The sequence below is a fragment of the Eurosta solidaginis genome, chromosome 5 (genome assembly GCF_040869045.1).
Source record: "Eurosta solidaginis isolate ZX-2024a chromosome 5, ASM4086904v1, whole genome shotgun sequence".
NCBI lineage: Eukaryota > Metazoa > Arthropoda > Insecta > Diptera > Tephritidae > Eurosta > Eurosta solidaginis.
The window spans coordinates 3,770,055-3,787,303 of record NC_090323.1 but is presented as its reverse complement, the minus strand read 5'-3'; the positions used below and the strand labels follow the sequence as shown (position 1 = coordinate 3,787,303).

General features: G+C 34.0%; 1 protein-coding gene across 4 annotated transcripts in view; it reads right to left on the bottom strand.

Annotated features, from left to right (window-relative positions):
* Positions 1–17,249, bottom strand: part of dysc (dyschronic) — a 249,972-nt gene that overhangs the window by 148,078 nt on the left and 84,645 nt on the right. For all 4 annotated transcript variants that reach the window (XM_067791659.1, XM_067791661.1, XM_067791660.1 and 1 more), the window contains exons 7-11: positions 11,201–11,496; positions 10,819–11,139; positions 10,558–10,729; positions 10,125–10,235; positions 8,813–8,842 (exon numbers count right to left, since the gene is read on the bottom strand). In XM_067791659.1, coding sequence (XP_067647760.1) covers positions 8,813–8,842; positions 10,125–10,235; positions 10,558–10,729; positions 10,819–11,139; positions 11,201–11,496 — 930 coding nt within the window. The remainder of the gene's footprint in view (positions 1–8,812; positions 8,843–10,124; positions 10,236–10,557; positions 10,730–10,818; positions 11,140–11,200; positions 11,497–17,249) is intronic.

Here is a 17,249-nt window from a genome sequence, read left to right as displayed (position 1 = left end):
TTCTGGACTAGTGCAACATTGTACAGTTTAGATCTAGGTCTTTTGTTTGAACCGGACCAAAATTGTACATGTTGTTTTTTAGATGATTTTATGTGGGAATAGTACCACTAGTTATTAATTTAATTCAGGGAATTTATTTGCAAATTCCGCATTCAGTCAACTGTAATCCACACATCGTTACAGATTTTCTAATGAACTTCAACTATAAGCATGCCACAGATAAGACTTGGACTAGAAAATATTACGTCTCGAAAATGGCAACAATCTATTGTACACACCAAAGTTTTGTTAATTTTAATGGTAATGAAATGATACAACCTCGGGATTTTGTAATAATTTTTTCTTTAAACTTATCGGAACTAAATGCAATAGTCCTCACCTAAATGAGCACATTTCCTGCAGTGATCGCAGTAGCGCAGAACGACTCGCAGTGCTTTTAATATTTTTAAAGACGTAGGTGGTTTTGAAATACCCGCTGCTTTTTGGTTAGTAACTCAAATTCATGTAGCTCAGTCTTAAGCGCTGTTAGTACATATTTGGCTACCAACTATCGCTCTGCTTCTGCTAATCTGTCGCTTTGCGTGACCGTTTTCCGTTTTTTCTGCAGGGTTCTTTCGCTTATTAAACAAATTGACGTGACCACTGCGTGCCAAACTACTCCCAAAAAATGTTTTTATTCAGCGTTTCCTCAGAGCTGAATTTTGGGCTGATCGAATTTCAAAACTACTGTAGCGAACCTGTGATGTATTGAAAGAGTTGGTCCTAAGCAAGAACCAGTAAACTTTGTATATGCCTGAGTTCGGGGAAATATTGAATATTTTTGGGATAGTTTCAAAATTTTGGGGAATGTTTCTGTTAATATTTCGAGATTATTTCGGGATTATTTGTGGCATTATGTTAATCATTCCTGGACAATTTCCGAAATGTCTCAGGATATTATTTCAATATTTTATTGGTATGGGTTTTGGGGTTGTTCTCATGATCATTACGCGATTTTTTTGGAATAATTCCTAGACTCTTTCGGAATCAGCAGGTGTAATAGGAGCTGCAAAGACCGATCTTAAAAAAAGTTAAAGGATGGTGCAAAGAGTCAAATTTTGAACTACGAAAGCTAGCTTCGAAAAAAATTGTTTTGGTCCATTACACAGTCGGGTGTAAAACACTGTTATTGATAAGGGAAAGTTCTCAATACCAATAAAATAAAACGAATGTTACTTTGAGAAATAATTTAAAATCCAATACATCAATAATATAATAATTAATTCGAATTTTTAACATACACAAAAACTGAAAGATATTTAATGAAAAATATAAAAAAATCAAACACAAACACATCGCCATGAATAGTTTATTTGAGTACACATAACACTTTTATAAGGATTCTTTTATATAATCAATAAATTCTTAAAAAAGTTTCCCGGAGGGATTTTCTTCATTCCCATATAAAATCTTGAAGAGATTAAGAAACAGGTTTCGAGAAAAATTATTTAGAATTGGCGAATACCAAATTGCAACTTTTGCATAGAGAATTCTTTCTTGGCGTTTCTACATAAAGTCGCACATAAGAGTAGGCATAGAATAACTTTTAAATAAAAAAACTTCAAAAAGTAAGAAAAAATGAAGTGGATCACGTGGAACGTATAACCTCAGCCAGGAATTGGGTCACCTACTTAAAAATAAATAAATATGCACCTAAACAAAAAAAGTAAGAGAAATCGAATGTCAATTTTTCAATTATGCAAAGAAAAAGATTCTAAAACTAAAATGATATGATTTTTCGACATAACCTAAACCATTACAAATTGTAGAGAGAGACAAGAACACATACAAAATATAAGAAAAAAAATTAATATGTGGAAGGAAAGTCAATGCGAATCTGTTTAGAATGGCGGAAATAAGGCATTGCTAAAATTAAATGGAATTATAGTAGAAAGAGAAAGCAAGTGATCACGTACAAATAGAGCAGCGTGAGATCGTAGCATTTAAGTGGTTTTAACGACTTTGCTTTTTTGTAAGTGCATTAGAATGTAACAGCGATATTTTTTATACCTTTCATGAACATGTAGTATATTAACTTTTGTCCGATGTTTGTAACGTTGAGAAATATAGAAGATAGACTCACCATTAAGTATACCGAATTGATCAGGGCGACAACCTGAGTTGATATAGCCATGTCCGTCTGTCTGTTTGAACGCAAACAAGTCCCTCAAATTGTGAGATATCTCAATGAAATTTGGCACAAGGATGTATTTTGGTATTATATTAGACATTTGTTGGTCCGGTAGGATCGGACCACTATAACATATATATCCTATACAACCGATCGTTCAGATAAGACGATTTTGGTCAGGCCTGCCGCAATTTAGAAAGTATAAACGTGAAACTCGGTGATATATATTCTAATATATCATAGAAAATATCCTGAAAAAATCACTTTGATCGGAGCTATATATAGTATATATCCCATACAACCGATTGTTCAGATAGAAAGATTTTTGGCCATTTCTCCCTTAGTTTCCAATATAAAAACGTGAAACTCGGTGATATATATTTTAATATATCATAGAAGATTTCCTGTAAAAATCATTTCGATCGGAGCTATATATAATATATATCCCATACAACCGATCGTTCGGATAAGGGGGTTTTTTTGCCATTTTTTATTTTATATTTATCTTAAAAATCGTTTAGGTATGTACATCTGTTCACTATATATTTCTTATCTTATACATCCGATTATTTGGAGATTACGAACGGGATAAGATTATTGTTCAGCCCATTCATGAAAGGTATGAAGTCTTCGGCACAGCCGTAGACAGTCCCGTCCTTACTTGTTTGCATTTAAACTAATTTTTTTTTAATTTTTTATATTTTTCTAGTCTAATATTTACTATTTTTTTGCCTATATTTTCTTCACCTGATGCTGATTGTCACTTTTGTTGTTGTTATCGCTTGTACCATAAATATTATTTGATTGATTATTCGTGCCCAATAACGACGATGACGATGATGCATGCTGCTGTTGTTGCTGTTGTTGCAATGGCAATTTGTTCGGTGTATTTGTACCAACTGTTTTTTTATTAACATTAATAGCGGCAACGGCAGCACAACGCGCCTCCCGCTCTCTTTCACGTTGCGCCGCTGCAGCTGTACCACCCAGATGACGCAATGATGAATGATGATGTGGTGGTTGATGCGGATGTGGATATGACGCTGGATGATGATAATAATGGGGTGAGCGATGCAATACAGGACCGGCAGACATGGGACGATAAGGCAATTGCACAGCTGGCCTAAATTTGGGTCGCCACAATATAAGGCAGTGGGTTTTGTAATACAACCAACCATTTAAAACAAATTCCACACACAAAATGTTGAGGAATATTTTAAAAATTTAGTTTTTCCGTGGTATAAATAGAGATTATAAAAGGAGAGAGAGAGAGTGAGTGCATTAAAAAGAAAAGAAAGTATTTCGTTATTTGCATAAACAGATTTCATTAGTGAAAAATTTGGCATTTCTGTTTGATTTTTTTAAATCACAAATTTCTGTACCGATTCTTTACATCCGATACTGTCATGCCTAGCCCAGAGTCTGAAGATGGACTACGTCCAGTGGCAGCGCTTACTTCCAAGTCAACATCGGTTACCTGTAGATTGTAAGGCAATTCAAATATGAATTTCAGACTTGCAATGAAGCTGCGTTGTATTCAATTGCCCGCATACATATGCATATTTGTATGTATATGTAAATATATATGTGGATATAGCTAAAATATTTGTCCAATAAATTATGATTTTTTTTTGTCTTTCATTCATAAATAAAATTTATTTCTTATGTTGCAGCAATAAATCTCTACGGAAAGTAGGAAAGTAGAATAGAAGAAAGTGGACAGACATGTGTATGTGTGTTGGTGCGCTAAAGACAGGTAATTGTAGTTGTGAATATACTACATATTTAAGGAATATTTAGTTAGGTCGTGAAACAGAGATAGGCCAGTGCATTAAGTTAGGACACGGACAGGTGTTAAAGTTCACTAGGAAGTTGGTTATGGAAATGAAGCGGTTTGGTGGGCTATTTGTGCGTTTGGTGAATTAATGATATTTTGTTGTCTTATTACGTTGGTGAGACTTAAGCACAAAACTGGTGAATGATAATTATATTGATTTTTGCTATGTACGTATTTAATAAAAAGCTTAAGAATTGTTAAATCTATAAAAATAATAATGCAAATTGTAAGTAACTATATTAGAAGAAAAATTTGACAGGGGTATGGTAGCATGAATCTCAAGAAACGATTTTTGCGCTCGTATAATTATTAGATCTACGCAGATTTAGAATATATTTTCACTAATATGCGACACATATGCAACTTCAGGCTTATGAGCAGAATGAACAAGATTTCCATCAAAAATTAAAACCGTTAATTCGCTAAAACGCGTCATTTTAAATCCTCGAATCGCGTGAAGTAAAACGGACTGAGTTCGTGTTTTTAATAGAAAATTATGAAGAAACCCAGCGTTCTAAAAAGGATTTTCTCGTCGCCAATAAATCTTCTAGCAACAGCAATTTATAATGAGTACACAATTTGTTTGCTATTTTGAGTTTTTCATACAATCACGTCCGTAATGTCAAGGATTGGCTGAACATAAGCTTGTACATTAGACTGGGACGATTTATTAACCGATTTCGCGCCATCGATTTTTCGATAGGATTTAGGCACAGGAAAAAAAGTTCCACTACGCATACCCAAAAAACATTTTTCCAGCCTACGAAATTTAATTTTTTTAAATTTTCTTCGACTATGATTTTTAAGGTTTTTTTCATGACCTACAAAAAAAATTTTCATTGGTTTGTCAAATTTTCATGTCTATATATATTTTTTTTTTTTTTTTTTTTTTTTTTTAACTGTTATCGACAACGTTTTTAGCGGACATTTTTGGGTCGGATAGGGTATACATATATATGAAAAAATTTTTAGTTAGTCATGAAAAAAACCTTAAAAATCAAAGTCGAAAAAAGTAAAAAAAATGAAATTTCGCAGGCTCGAAAATTATTTTTTTTTTTTTTGGGTATGCGTAGTGGAACTTTTTTCCTGAGCCCAAATCCTATCGAAAAATCGATGGCGTGATATCGGTTAACTTTCGTCCATACATATCGACCCACACTATTGTACATATATTTAAAATCTTATACAATTAACAATTTTAAATTTAAGAGAATAATACCAAGAGAAGAAGTGCAGAATAAATATGTTAAATGTGTATGCATGATTTCCAGAAAATTTTATTTTCATTCACAATTGAACAATTGTTTTCCGGTCATTCATTTATATTTAAAAAAAAATCAAAAATTGACATTCGAATGAAGAGGTTTAGAATGTTGAGACTTAGGGCTTCATTCTGTATTGCGAACGATAGCTCAGACGAACGATTCGCCTCCAAACGATTTCGTCTAAATTCTGGAAATTTTTATCATTTTCGTTCGGTTTTTTCGTTTCTTACTTTATTTGAAGCAGGAAGGCGAAAGTACTTGTCAAATGAAATTTTGCTATCGTTTAACATAGTGCAAATACACTAGCGATTCATCTCTGAGGCGAAACGAACGTTCGTTTCGTAATAGAGAATGAGGCCCTTAGTAAGTTTCACAATAAAAGAATATTTCGTATTAAGAAAATGTATAAAATTTTTATTCGCAATCTTTTCTTGTAAATTACCTAAATTGAAAGTTAGATACCTACCCAGTAGGAAAACGATTGTGTTTAATTTTCTTGCTAAGAAATAAATAAATAAAATTAATAAAATTAACAAAATTAACAAAGTTTATATACTCTGTGAGCTCTGCTCAGCTGAGTTTGAAAATAAATGTGCGATCTATAGCCTAGGTTATAAGGAGGATAGAAGGGAATCAATTTTTAAAATTATGAACAACGACCTATAAATCGAGCACCACCATCATTTACAAAAAAGATGGATTAACCTTTCGGTTACTTTTGCGTTAATATTTTCTTACACTTTTTTAGCAAAAACAAACTAGATGCCCTTATCACTTTCCTACTGGGTAAGTACTCAGCACGGAACATAAAAATAGTTGTGGCAATTTGTTTTTCAAATTTCATCAACCTAACTGAAGCTAAGCAAACCACGCGCAAAGCGTTTTCCAAGAAATTCTAGAACTCGAGAAAGTTTTACAAAAATTTAGCACTTTTTTTCAGTTTGCAGTTTCGTAGCCCAGTAAATTTTAGTGGAACAAAATACAATTTAAAGAGCATCCAAAGTGCGCATTGATATTTGACAATTTTTTATGCAACGGATTTCAGCTTTCTTCCATGAAAAAAAAATTTTTGTTGTTTTCGGAAAAAATAGTCAAAATTAATGTAAATTTTGTGAGACTTATAACTTGTGCTTTGTTAGACAAAAACTGGCTACAAACTGTAGACTGGAAAAATTTCAGAGATCTTTGAATAAACATTTCGATATTTTTGTAAAAATTTTACGATTATCGATTTTTTCCGAATTCGTTGTTGCGACTGGTTTGCATACTTTGAGTTACAAAATTCATAGAAATTTTTTCTGATAATATAAAAATAAAAGAAACAAGTAAGGACGGGACTGTCTTCGGCTGTGCCGAAGAATTCGTACCTTTCATGAATGGGGCTGAACAATAATCCTATCCCGTTCGTAATCTCCAAATAATCGCATGTATAAGATAGGAAATATATAGTGAACAGATGTACATACCTAAACGATTTTTAAGATAAATATAAAATAAAAAATGGCAAAAAACCTCCTTATCTGAACGATCGGTTGTATGGGATATATACTATATATAGCTCCGATCGAAATGATTTTTACAGGAAATCTTCTACGATATATTAGAATAAATATCACCAAGTTTAATATATTTATATTGGAAATTAAGGGAGAAATGGCTAAAAATCTTTCTATCTGAACGATCGGTTGTATGGGAGATATATGTTATAGTGGTCCGATCCTATCGGATCCGACAAATGTCTAATATAAAACAAAAGTACATCCTTGTGCCAAATTTCATTAAGATATCTCAAAAGTTGAAGGACTAGTTTGCGTTCAAACAGACAGACGGACGGACAGACGGACATGGCTATATCAACTCAGTTCGTCGCCCTGATCAATTCGGTATACTTAATGGTGAGTCTATCTTCTATATTTCTCAACGTTACAAACATCGGACCAAAGTTAATATACCATTTCATGTTCATGAAAGGTATAAAAACAGTTTACGTGACAAAATTTGTTAAAAATGTCCACTGCTATTTTTCTGTTCGCTGCTGTACATACGTAAAGATCATTAATTCTGCTGAAACTCATTTTTTTTGCATTATTGAATTTGCGTAGCTTTATTGAATATATTTGTATGTGTATTTATGCAGGTATTACATATTTATTGCGCCAGTAAATATAATTTTTTCCTTTTAGTATATTTTCTTTTAAATCGCACTTTCAAATTTTTCAGCCCTTAGTTTTTTTTTTTTCATTTTTTTAGTCAAAACAAGCTTTGACGAAATGGTGCTCCATTCTTTTGCTTTGAACTTTTCATTTTTGTTTCATAACTAATACATTTGGCTTAACTAACGGTTATTAGTGTGAAAAACAAATTTAAACAAGACATTAAGAAAAAAATATGCAACAATAGGCGTAGTATTTAATGTTTATATGGTTGTGTACATTGTATTAGAAATTTAATAAGAATATTGTATCGGTTTTTTGTTTTTTTTTTTATGTTTTTTTATTTTATTTTTTGTTTTGTATTCAGTGTATTATAAGCTATGATTTGTCTTTATTATTGTCTATTTGGGTTTCTGAATTGTTTTTATTTGTTGTGACATGTTTTAGTATGTAGTTTGTTTTTAATTTTTGTTTATAACAACTAAAAGCTAACATATAGATTAGGGCGGGTCAAATTGTATGGGGGAAAACAACTTCATTTGCACATCCAGTTTCTGAATATATGGATCATACTGATTACTATAGTCCATGGGACCATAGGTCTGAAATTAATTTCGAGCCTCCCTAATTTTGTTAAAAAATTTTATATCCCAATTCGAATCCGAATTTGACATTTATTTTCATGTATTTTATTTGTAAGAACCGCTATTCGGATTGGGATATAAAATTTTCTAACAAAATTAGGGAGGCTCGAAATTCATTTCAGACCTATGGTCCCATGGACAATATTACTCAGTATGACCCATAGATTCAGAAACTGGATATGCCTTTTAACAATAAATTTTACCCGCTCTAATATATATATATATATAAAAGCAATAATTACTACAATAGTAAATTCTCTTCAAAAAACAATAACAAGAAAAATTGTATTTGAGTTTTGTTTTGGCAGATTCATTCGTTACAAATAGGAACAAATATCATAGACGCATAAAAGCTGATATAATAATTAAATTTTCTTGTTACTAATTATTTATAATTATTAAATATTATTTACGTACACACATATATTGATGGATAATTGCATTAATACAAAACATACATTACAACAACAAGGTTATTTAGCATGCGTCTGCTAAGAAAGAAATTGTGTGTGTGTTATTGTTAGTAATACATATTTACTATAAGTTTTGTATGTTTAGGTGTACGGGCTAAGACATATTTATATACACTAATAGTATTTTAATACAAACAAATAGATTATAGAGCAGACATTTCTTTTTTTTAATTTTAGCATAGGCAGCAGAAAATACTCATTTATTTTTTTTTTTGAATTCTAATAGTAAATAGAATCTGTGTCGTAGAATAAATCTTCTAAAAAGCTTACCGGTAAATCACGTGCGGGTTCTCCTTTACGCTAGTTTCATGAAAATGGGAGAAAAATGGTAAGATAAAGTAATACATATACATACATACATACAAAAAATATAATCTTATCTAATGTTTTTTGACTCGACACTGCTTAATTAAGGGATATAATTGACAGTTAGTTTAGCAAACATATTTCTTTCAATAATACTCCCGGGAACTTTCTCTTTTAATGTTTATCTGCTTTAAACTATGTAAGCAGAGGTGCCCTTCAGCGCTTCAGAGCAACAAAATATTAATCGGTTTACTGCATCATATGCAGAAACTTAACCACGGCTGGATAAGAGGCTTATAATTTCTGCGTGGTACGTATGCCTAATGCGAATATGCGACTAAAATCAACAGATCCCAAAGTTCGATCCTAAATTCCTAAAAAGATCCTAAAAATTCTGCGTAGTCGGGCTAGAACTAGAAAGTGCTAGTAGCGGGGAATGCCGAATCAATATCTAGCAAAGCGCTGCTCACATCCGTAAGACTCTCAGTTAGGGAGGGCGTCGAACAAGTTTAAAGTAGTTGTGCTTTCTACATACACCCCTACATTTAACCATTCTAGAGTGAGGCACTTAGAATGTAAGAGGTGACTCTAATCCATAGACACGAAGGTTCAAAGGGTACAAAAATTACCACGGCAGCCGAGCTAGTTCACCGTACTATATCTACTGCAACTTTGGCACCGATAAACAATCAACCATTTATCATACATCGCCTATTCTTGACCATCACAGCAGTTATCATTCACCATCGTCGACCTCACAATCACCTCAATCTACGGATAGTTTTGAATACCATCCAAATGCTCACCGATTTAACCAAAAAATGTTGGGTATCCGCCAACCATTAAATCGTCCACCCATATCATCGGGCGTTTTTTGCATCGAAGCTGTTTGGTGATACTAAGCCTGGTGCTGAACCGATATTTTCGACCCGAAATTTTCAAGTCAAGGATTTCATTTGCCTATTGAGACAGGTGGAGTAAGCCCCTTATCCACGTATAACGGACCTTAAATTTATATACCGTCTCTTCTTCCTAATTTCCCTATAACATCCCATCCATATAATTATTTGCCTGTTTTTCCTTGGGAATTTCTATCCGAAGTCATGATTTTGTTTTTAATATTTTAAATCTTAAACATTTTACTTAGTTTTTAAATCACAGTTGTGTTTCGGTCTTGCGGTTATATCATATATAAAAAATTTCAAAAATATAGTAAAAAGCTTCAATCAGTACCCTACTGTTATGAAGAATAGAAAATATAAAATTATTGACTCACCCTATGCCTCTCCACGCTATATGGATCGCGTTCTCTATGGTACACAAGTTCATCGTATCGCGTTCTATCCTCTGGGTAAATGAGTTCGCGTAGTTCCGTCACTAACGTATGCTGCAAAGAAAAGAATCCGGATTAATTAACATGTCGAAACGAATAATAAGATTTCAATCAAATCGTTAATCAAATAGTGCTCTTAACTAATTAATTGTAAATCAGTGGTGGGCGAATTTCAACTGCCCGTTTACATATGAAAAATTTTTTAGTACCAAACAGCATTGCTGCTGCCCTAAATATGACACAAGCAACTTAGTGTAGCTCGTAAACAATAAAAACTACTAATCGGTTTTATAGTGAGCTTATTAGTATATTCGTTTGTCCACCACTGATTTGGTGTTAGGTTTCTTCTCACTTTCTCTCCAAGGTGCTCATTTACCTTTTCATATGTGTCCAACATTTCTAGCAAGACGGCAACAAAGGCATCTATGGTCATTGCTCTAGCAGCATATTCGGCAATATAATACGAAAGACTTGCAAAATGATGACGTGGCAGAAGAGAACGAGCTTTCTCTTCAACCATAGCTGTTATTTGACCTTTTCGACGTGCTCTGTAAAATATAAATAAGAATAAATTTTTGTTAATTCAAAATCTTTGATATAATACTGCTTTCTCAACTCAAATGTGCACAGCGCTTACCTCGTCCCCGTCGGACTGTACGCGTCCCAAGGCTCCATCTCTATAGATGTACAGGAGTGTGGCACTTTACCGACGTCGCGTATCACAAGCGACATACGTTTATGGTATTTCAACTGACTGACCGCTTCATCGTGGGTCACATCAAGAAATGATTGACCATTGACCTCGAGTATCTCGTCGCCGACCATGAGGCCAGCTCGATCAGCGACACTGTCCTTATCAACGCCGGTGACGAAGATCCCAAGGCCATATTCAACACCGCCGCGTATCATGAGACCAAGCGATTGTCCCGGTTCAATAAGCAGCTCAACACGTCGTATTCTAAGTACAAGAAAATAATTTAAAAAGGAATTAAAAATAGTCAACAACAATTAAAACTCACCTCTCGCGACGATCCGTATGCCGTCCACCATATTCCATGGGTGGCGAAGCAGGACGACCATGCCGGTCCATCCAGGAACATGTTTGACGAAATGGTAAACCGCTGCCACCGATCATCGTCGCCCCGGGTGGTAAACCTCCCGCCGATTGTGGTAGTAGTGGTGCCATCGTTGCATACATTGGATCACGCGATGAAGGTGGACCAAAGCCATGTAATGGCGCGTGGGAGTTGAGCGTTGGTGGCGAACGTACCGTCATACTGATTTGACGTGATGATTTCAATATCTGCACACATCTCTGCGTTAAGAAAAAATTTGGCAATAGAAGAGACAAAAGAGAAAAGAGAAGGAGGAGCACAGACAAATAAACAAATAAATAAATTTAAAAAAAATAAACAAAAAAGGATACTAAACAAATGAATGGTAACGTATGCAATAACAAAAATATAAATAACGATAAGGAATCAATGACAAACAATAAAAACAAAGTACGGAGGAAACTATGTGAAAACAATCAACTAACTTAAAGGAGAAGGTAATCAAAATTGTATAAGAAATACATAAAAACTAAATGGAATTATAAAATAGCTAGCTTAAGTGCCTGTGTTATTCAAATGTGCCGGTGCCATTAGTCTATATGTGTTTTTGTTTTTTGTAGATGTGTTGGTATTTAAGCTATGGGACTAAATATAGTCATTGCTGTGCAGTGCAAAAGTGCTGAGCCTTGTAATTTTTGGTGGGAACGTTGGTGGGTATGCCTAGGCAAATATGTATGTATGTAGCTAAGTACCAAGTCAATAAATTTTTTATTTGCTCATCTTTGGTCATAAAATTCTGAATATAATTTTTATTATTTGCTATGCAAATAGCTTCCTTATTATAAAAGCAGAAGCAGTGTGCATTCTTAAAGGTCTCTGCTGGAATATTTGCTTTTGTAATATTTTTGTGTTACATTTTATTTCGTCAACTTTTTTTATGTATTTCTGTTGCAATCTGAATTGCATGTATGTACCTACCTATAACAGATTTGAAATTTATGGAATGGAGGACAACGCTCATTTATAAATAAAATACCGCAATCATTTGGATCTCTGTAGATATGGATCATATATTTCGTCAGATCCACCAAGAGCCGTGATTTTGACGTGCATAATGCGAATCCCGTGGTCCATTAGTTCGTATTACTCAACATTTTTGGAGTAAGTACAAATCTAACCGCTATGGAGAAAGTATTTCGTCAATATGTCCACCCCCTTCAGTTTAAATACATGAAGCTCCCAGATTTTAATATACTAGAAATTTGAGAGGCTCAAAATTAAGAGGCTTTCATGGATTTCCCTTCCATTTCTGGATAATCAAGTGTCTAATAAATATTGAAACTATTCTGAATATATCTGGAAATGGCATTGAATGGTCTGTAGCAAAATAGTTCCCTTATTATTGGCTTCTTTGAGCTTAGTAAAGCACCGCGTTGTGGATTCATCTGCTCCTGCATCTTATTGGATACCTGTGTCTTATGATATCCCATCACCCAAATTACAGAAACGTTTCTTGACCTACCAGGCTTGCAGCGTACCCTCTGTAATGCTTTTGACACTCAATTTTATCGCACCTCATAAAATGCTATCTGGGGCTACTCGCATTTCAGGATCATCGTGTTGGGCGCACGAAAACTGAAAGATCTGGAATATGATTATAAACGCGGTATCGGTATTATGATAGATCCTTCAAACCCAAAACTAAGGATGGCATCTTTTATCATATATACTATTGGGTAAAGTCAGGTGGAAAATTCTAGGAACTCTTATATACGCCTTTTTATGAGTGAACTTCGGTGGTTCGGTATGTGGAGTCCAGAACGTTTGTCTTTGAAAATGTGTAGTCTTTGAAAGTGGTATGCTATATAGAGAAATCTAGAATGTAAGTGCAAGTGCATTAGTTTGTTATAAATGTATTTTTGGCGAGGTATAGTCGAGTTAGCGATTTGTTATCGAAATTTTATAAATTTGCTTTCGAAATCAAAAGTTATAATGAGTAACTGATTTTTTAGCGACGAGTGATATTATTGGAATATTATTCAAAAGCTATCGATTGTTTATAGAAAATTTATCGACATGTTATCAAAAAGTTATCGATTTCCAATCGGAAAGATGTCGATTTTTTGTTAAAAATTTAAAGGTTTGGTATCAAAAATTTATGGAAAAGTTATCAACTCATTATCGAAAATTTATCGATTATTTATTGAAAAGTCATGGTAACATATCGACTTAATACCAAAAAGTTTTTTGTTTTAAAAAAGTTATCGACTCGAAATCAAAAAGTTATCAATTTCTTACCGCAGTATTAATCACTTGTTATCGGAGAGCCTTCATTTTGTTTCTGGACTACCCGCACCGATAAATCTTCACTATAAAATCTATGACACATCTGTGACCCGTCGATAATAATTCGCTATCGATAACAAAACAATAACGTGTCGGCGTAGGTCGGCAGCCGCCATGGTGTGGTCTTAGCATGCTCTGCCCACCACACCGAAGATCCTGGGATCCAGTCCCGGGCAAAGCAACAGCAAAGAAAACTTTTTTTCAATTCGAAGAAAGGTGTCCGTTCAATAAGGATAAGAAAAGACCTACCGGTCTGAGTCGGTATGAAACACCTAGGATATTCGATATCGATAACAAAACACTATAAAACGATGACACATCTGTCGCCCGTCGATAATAATTCGCTATCGATAACAAAATAATAACGTGTCGGCGTAGGTCGGCAGCCGCCATGGTGTGGTCTTAGCATGCTCTTCCCACCAGACCGAAGATCCTGGGATTCAGTCCCGGGCAAAGCAACAGCAAAGAAAACTTTTTTTCAATTCGAAGAAAGGTTTCCGTTCAATAAGGATAAGAAAAGATCTACCGGTCTGAGTCGGTATGAAACACCCAGGACATATTGGCTGGATGTAGGAAAAATCAAAAACAGCACTGGGGTAAGCCGATTGCTACCGATAAGAAGCCGACGAAGCTCTTCGCCAAAAGTCCGAAATTATTTGTTTCTGTAAAGTTGCCTTTGTTGTGGTTTTATTCCAATCCCTTGCCGAGCTTTGGTTATTTTATGAAGGTATTCCAGATATACGCCTGTATGCTTACACATGGGAATTCAAGAGTACTTGTTACTCAAGTCACAGTCTAGAGTTACACCCCTTTTGCGCTATACACCTAATTTTATCTTCTGGTAAATAGCGAAAACGGCCGCCGTGGTGTGATGGTAGCGTGCTTCGCCTACAACACCGAAAACCCTGGGTTCACGCCCCGGGAAAAGCAACATCAAAATTTTAGAAATAAGTTTTTTCAATTAGAAAAAAAAATTGTCTAAGCGTGGTCGCCCCTCGGCAGTGTTTGGCAAACACGCCGAGTGTATTTCTGCCATGAAAAGCTCTCAGTGAAAACTCATCTACCTGGCAGATGTCGTTCGGAGTCGGCATAAAACAAGTAGGTACCGTTCCGCCAATTTGTAAAAAAAATTAAAAGGAGCACGACGCAAATTTTTTCGAAACCCTTCCGGGCACAAAACATAGTCCAAGTAAAAAAATTTTCAAAAATTACGTAGCGCTTTTGTAAATCCATAATATTTAGAAAAATCATCATGTGTACTCGAACATTATGTTTTTTCGTATACGATGTGTACCGTAAATTAGTCATTTGTAGATTGTGAAGAGAGCAAAACTGAAGTCTTAGAATTGAAACTAAAGTGAAGAATCGAACGAAACTCACATAATTGAATTAAATTGAATCGAAAAAGCAACAACTTAAAAAAAAACGCAAAAATTTAAAAAAAATATATATCTATTGCCAATTTTTTCTCATAGTGTATTAAAAGTGTCAAAAGAAATTGTGTCACATGGCCAATTGTTAAGTCAATATCAATATATACATACATATATATAGTATAACTCAGTACAATTGAGAATTATCAATTTAGAATTTTTTCAAACAAAAATTGGGTGGTTTTTGTTATACGAATTATATATTATTAATAACAGTACTTTTAATATAATATCGCTTAATTAATGCAAAAGATGTAAGAAATGAACTCTGCTAGTTGTTACTATGAGCAAGCGATAAATGGTGGTGGATAGCGATATGAACACGTTTTGAAGTACTTTTTTAAATGGAAATTGATTTCTGGCATGAAATTCAGTGAATATAAAAATTGATGTAAATATAATCTAAATTACTGTTTTCAAATGAAGTTTAATATAAAGTGCATGAATTGTGAGTGAACGAATGACTCTTGATAGAATTTTACAAAAAAATGTGTTTGCCAAAAATTTACAAAATCTTAACTCGCCAAAAAAATTAACAAATCATGTCCTAAAATCATTTTTTATCAATCAAACTTATGATTTCATAATTAACTTGCAGGAGCATATCATAAAATTAAATCCCTAAAAGCGTAAAATTAAATTAAAACAAGTAAGGAAAGCTAAGTTCGGGGGTAACCGAACATTACATACTCAGCTGAGAGCTTTGGAGACAAAATAAGGGAAAATTAACATGTCGGAAAATGAACCTAGGGTAACCCTGGACTGTGTTTGTATGACATGGGTATCAAATGGAAGGTATTAAAAAGTATTTTAAAAGAGAGTGGGCCATAGTTCTATAGGTGGACGCCATTTCGGGATATCGCCATAAAGTTGCACCAGGGGTGACTCTAGGATGTGTTTGTACGATATGGGTATCAAATGAGAGGTGGTAATGAGTATTTTAAAAGGGAGTGGCCCTTAGTTGTATATATGAATGCGTTTTCGAGATCTCGACCAAAACGTGGACCAGGGTGACCCAGAACATCATTTGTCGGGTACCGCTAATTTATTTATATATGTAATACCACGAACAGTTTTCCTGCCAAAATTCCAACGGCTTTTGATTTTCTTCTACTTAATATGGTAGGTATCACAGCCATTTTACAAAGTTTTTTTCTAAAGTTATATTTTGACTCAATTAACCAATCCAAATACGATGTTTCATCCCTTTTTTCATATTTGGTATAGAATTATAGCATTTTTTTTTTAATTTTTCGTAATTTTCGATATCGAAAAAGTGGGCGTGGTCATTGGCGGATTTCGGCCATTTTTTATACCAATACAAAGTGAGTTCAGATAAGTATGTGAACCGGGTCTAGTAAAGATATATCGATGTTTGCTCAAGTTATCGTGTTAGGGGCCGAGCGGAAGGAGAGACGGTTGACTGTGTACAAAAACTGGGCGTGACTTCAACCGATTTCGCCCTTTTTCACAAGGATTGGTAAATTTGTGTTCGACTTATGACATTAAAAGTATCCTAGACAAATTCAATGAAAAAGGGCGGAGCCACGTCCATTTTGAAATTTTCTTTTATTTTTGTATTTTGTTGCAACATATAATTACTGGAGTTGAATGTTGACATAATTTACTAATATACTGTAAAGATATTAAATTTTTTGTTAAAATTTTACTTAAAAATTTTTTTTTTAAAAGTGGGCGTGTTCGTCATCCGATTTTGCTAATTTTTATTTGTTACATATACAGTAATAGGAGTAACGTTGCTGCCAAATTTCAGCATGATATCTTCAACGACTGCCAAATTACAGCTTGCAAAACTTTTAAATTACCTTCTTTTAAAAGTAGGTGCCACGCCCAGTGTCCAAAATTTTACTAATTTTCTATTCTGCGTCATAAGATCAACCAACCTACCAAGTTTCATCGCTTTATCTGTCTTTCGTAATGAATTATCGCACTTTTTCGGTTTTTCGAAATTTTCGATATCAAAAAAGTGGGCGTGGTTATAGTCTTATTTTGTTCATTTTAAATAGCGATCTGGTATGAGTGCCCAGAAACCTACATACCAAATTTCATCAAAATACCTCAAAATTTAATCAAGTTATCGTGTTAACGGACGGACGGACATGGCTCAATCAAATTTTTTGATATATTAAAGTCTATATCTATCTCGATTCCTTTATACCTGTACAACCAACCGTTATGCAATCAAAGTTAATATACTCTGTGAGCTCTGCTCA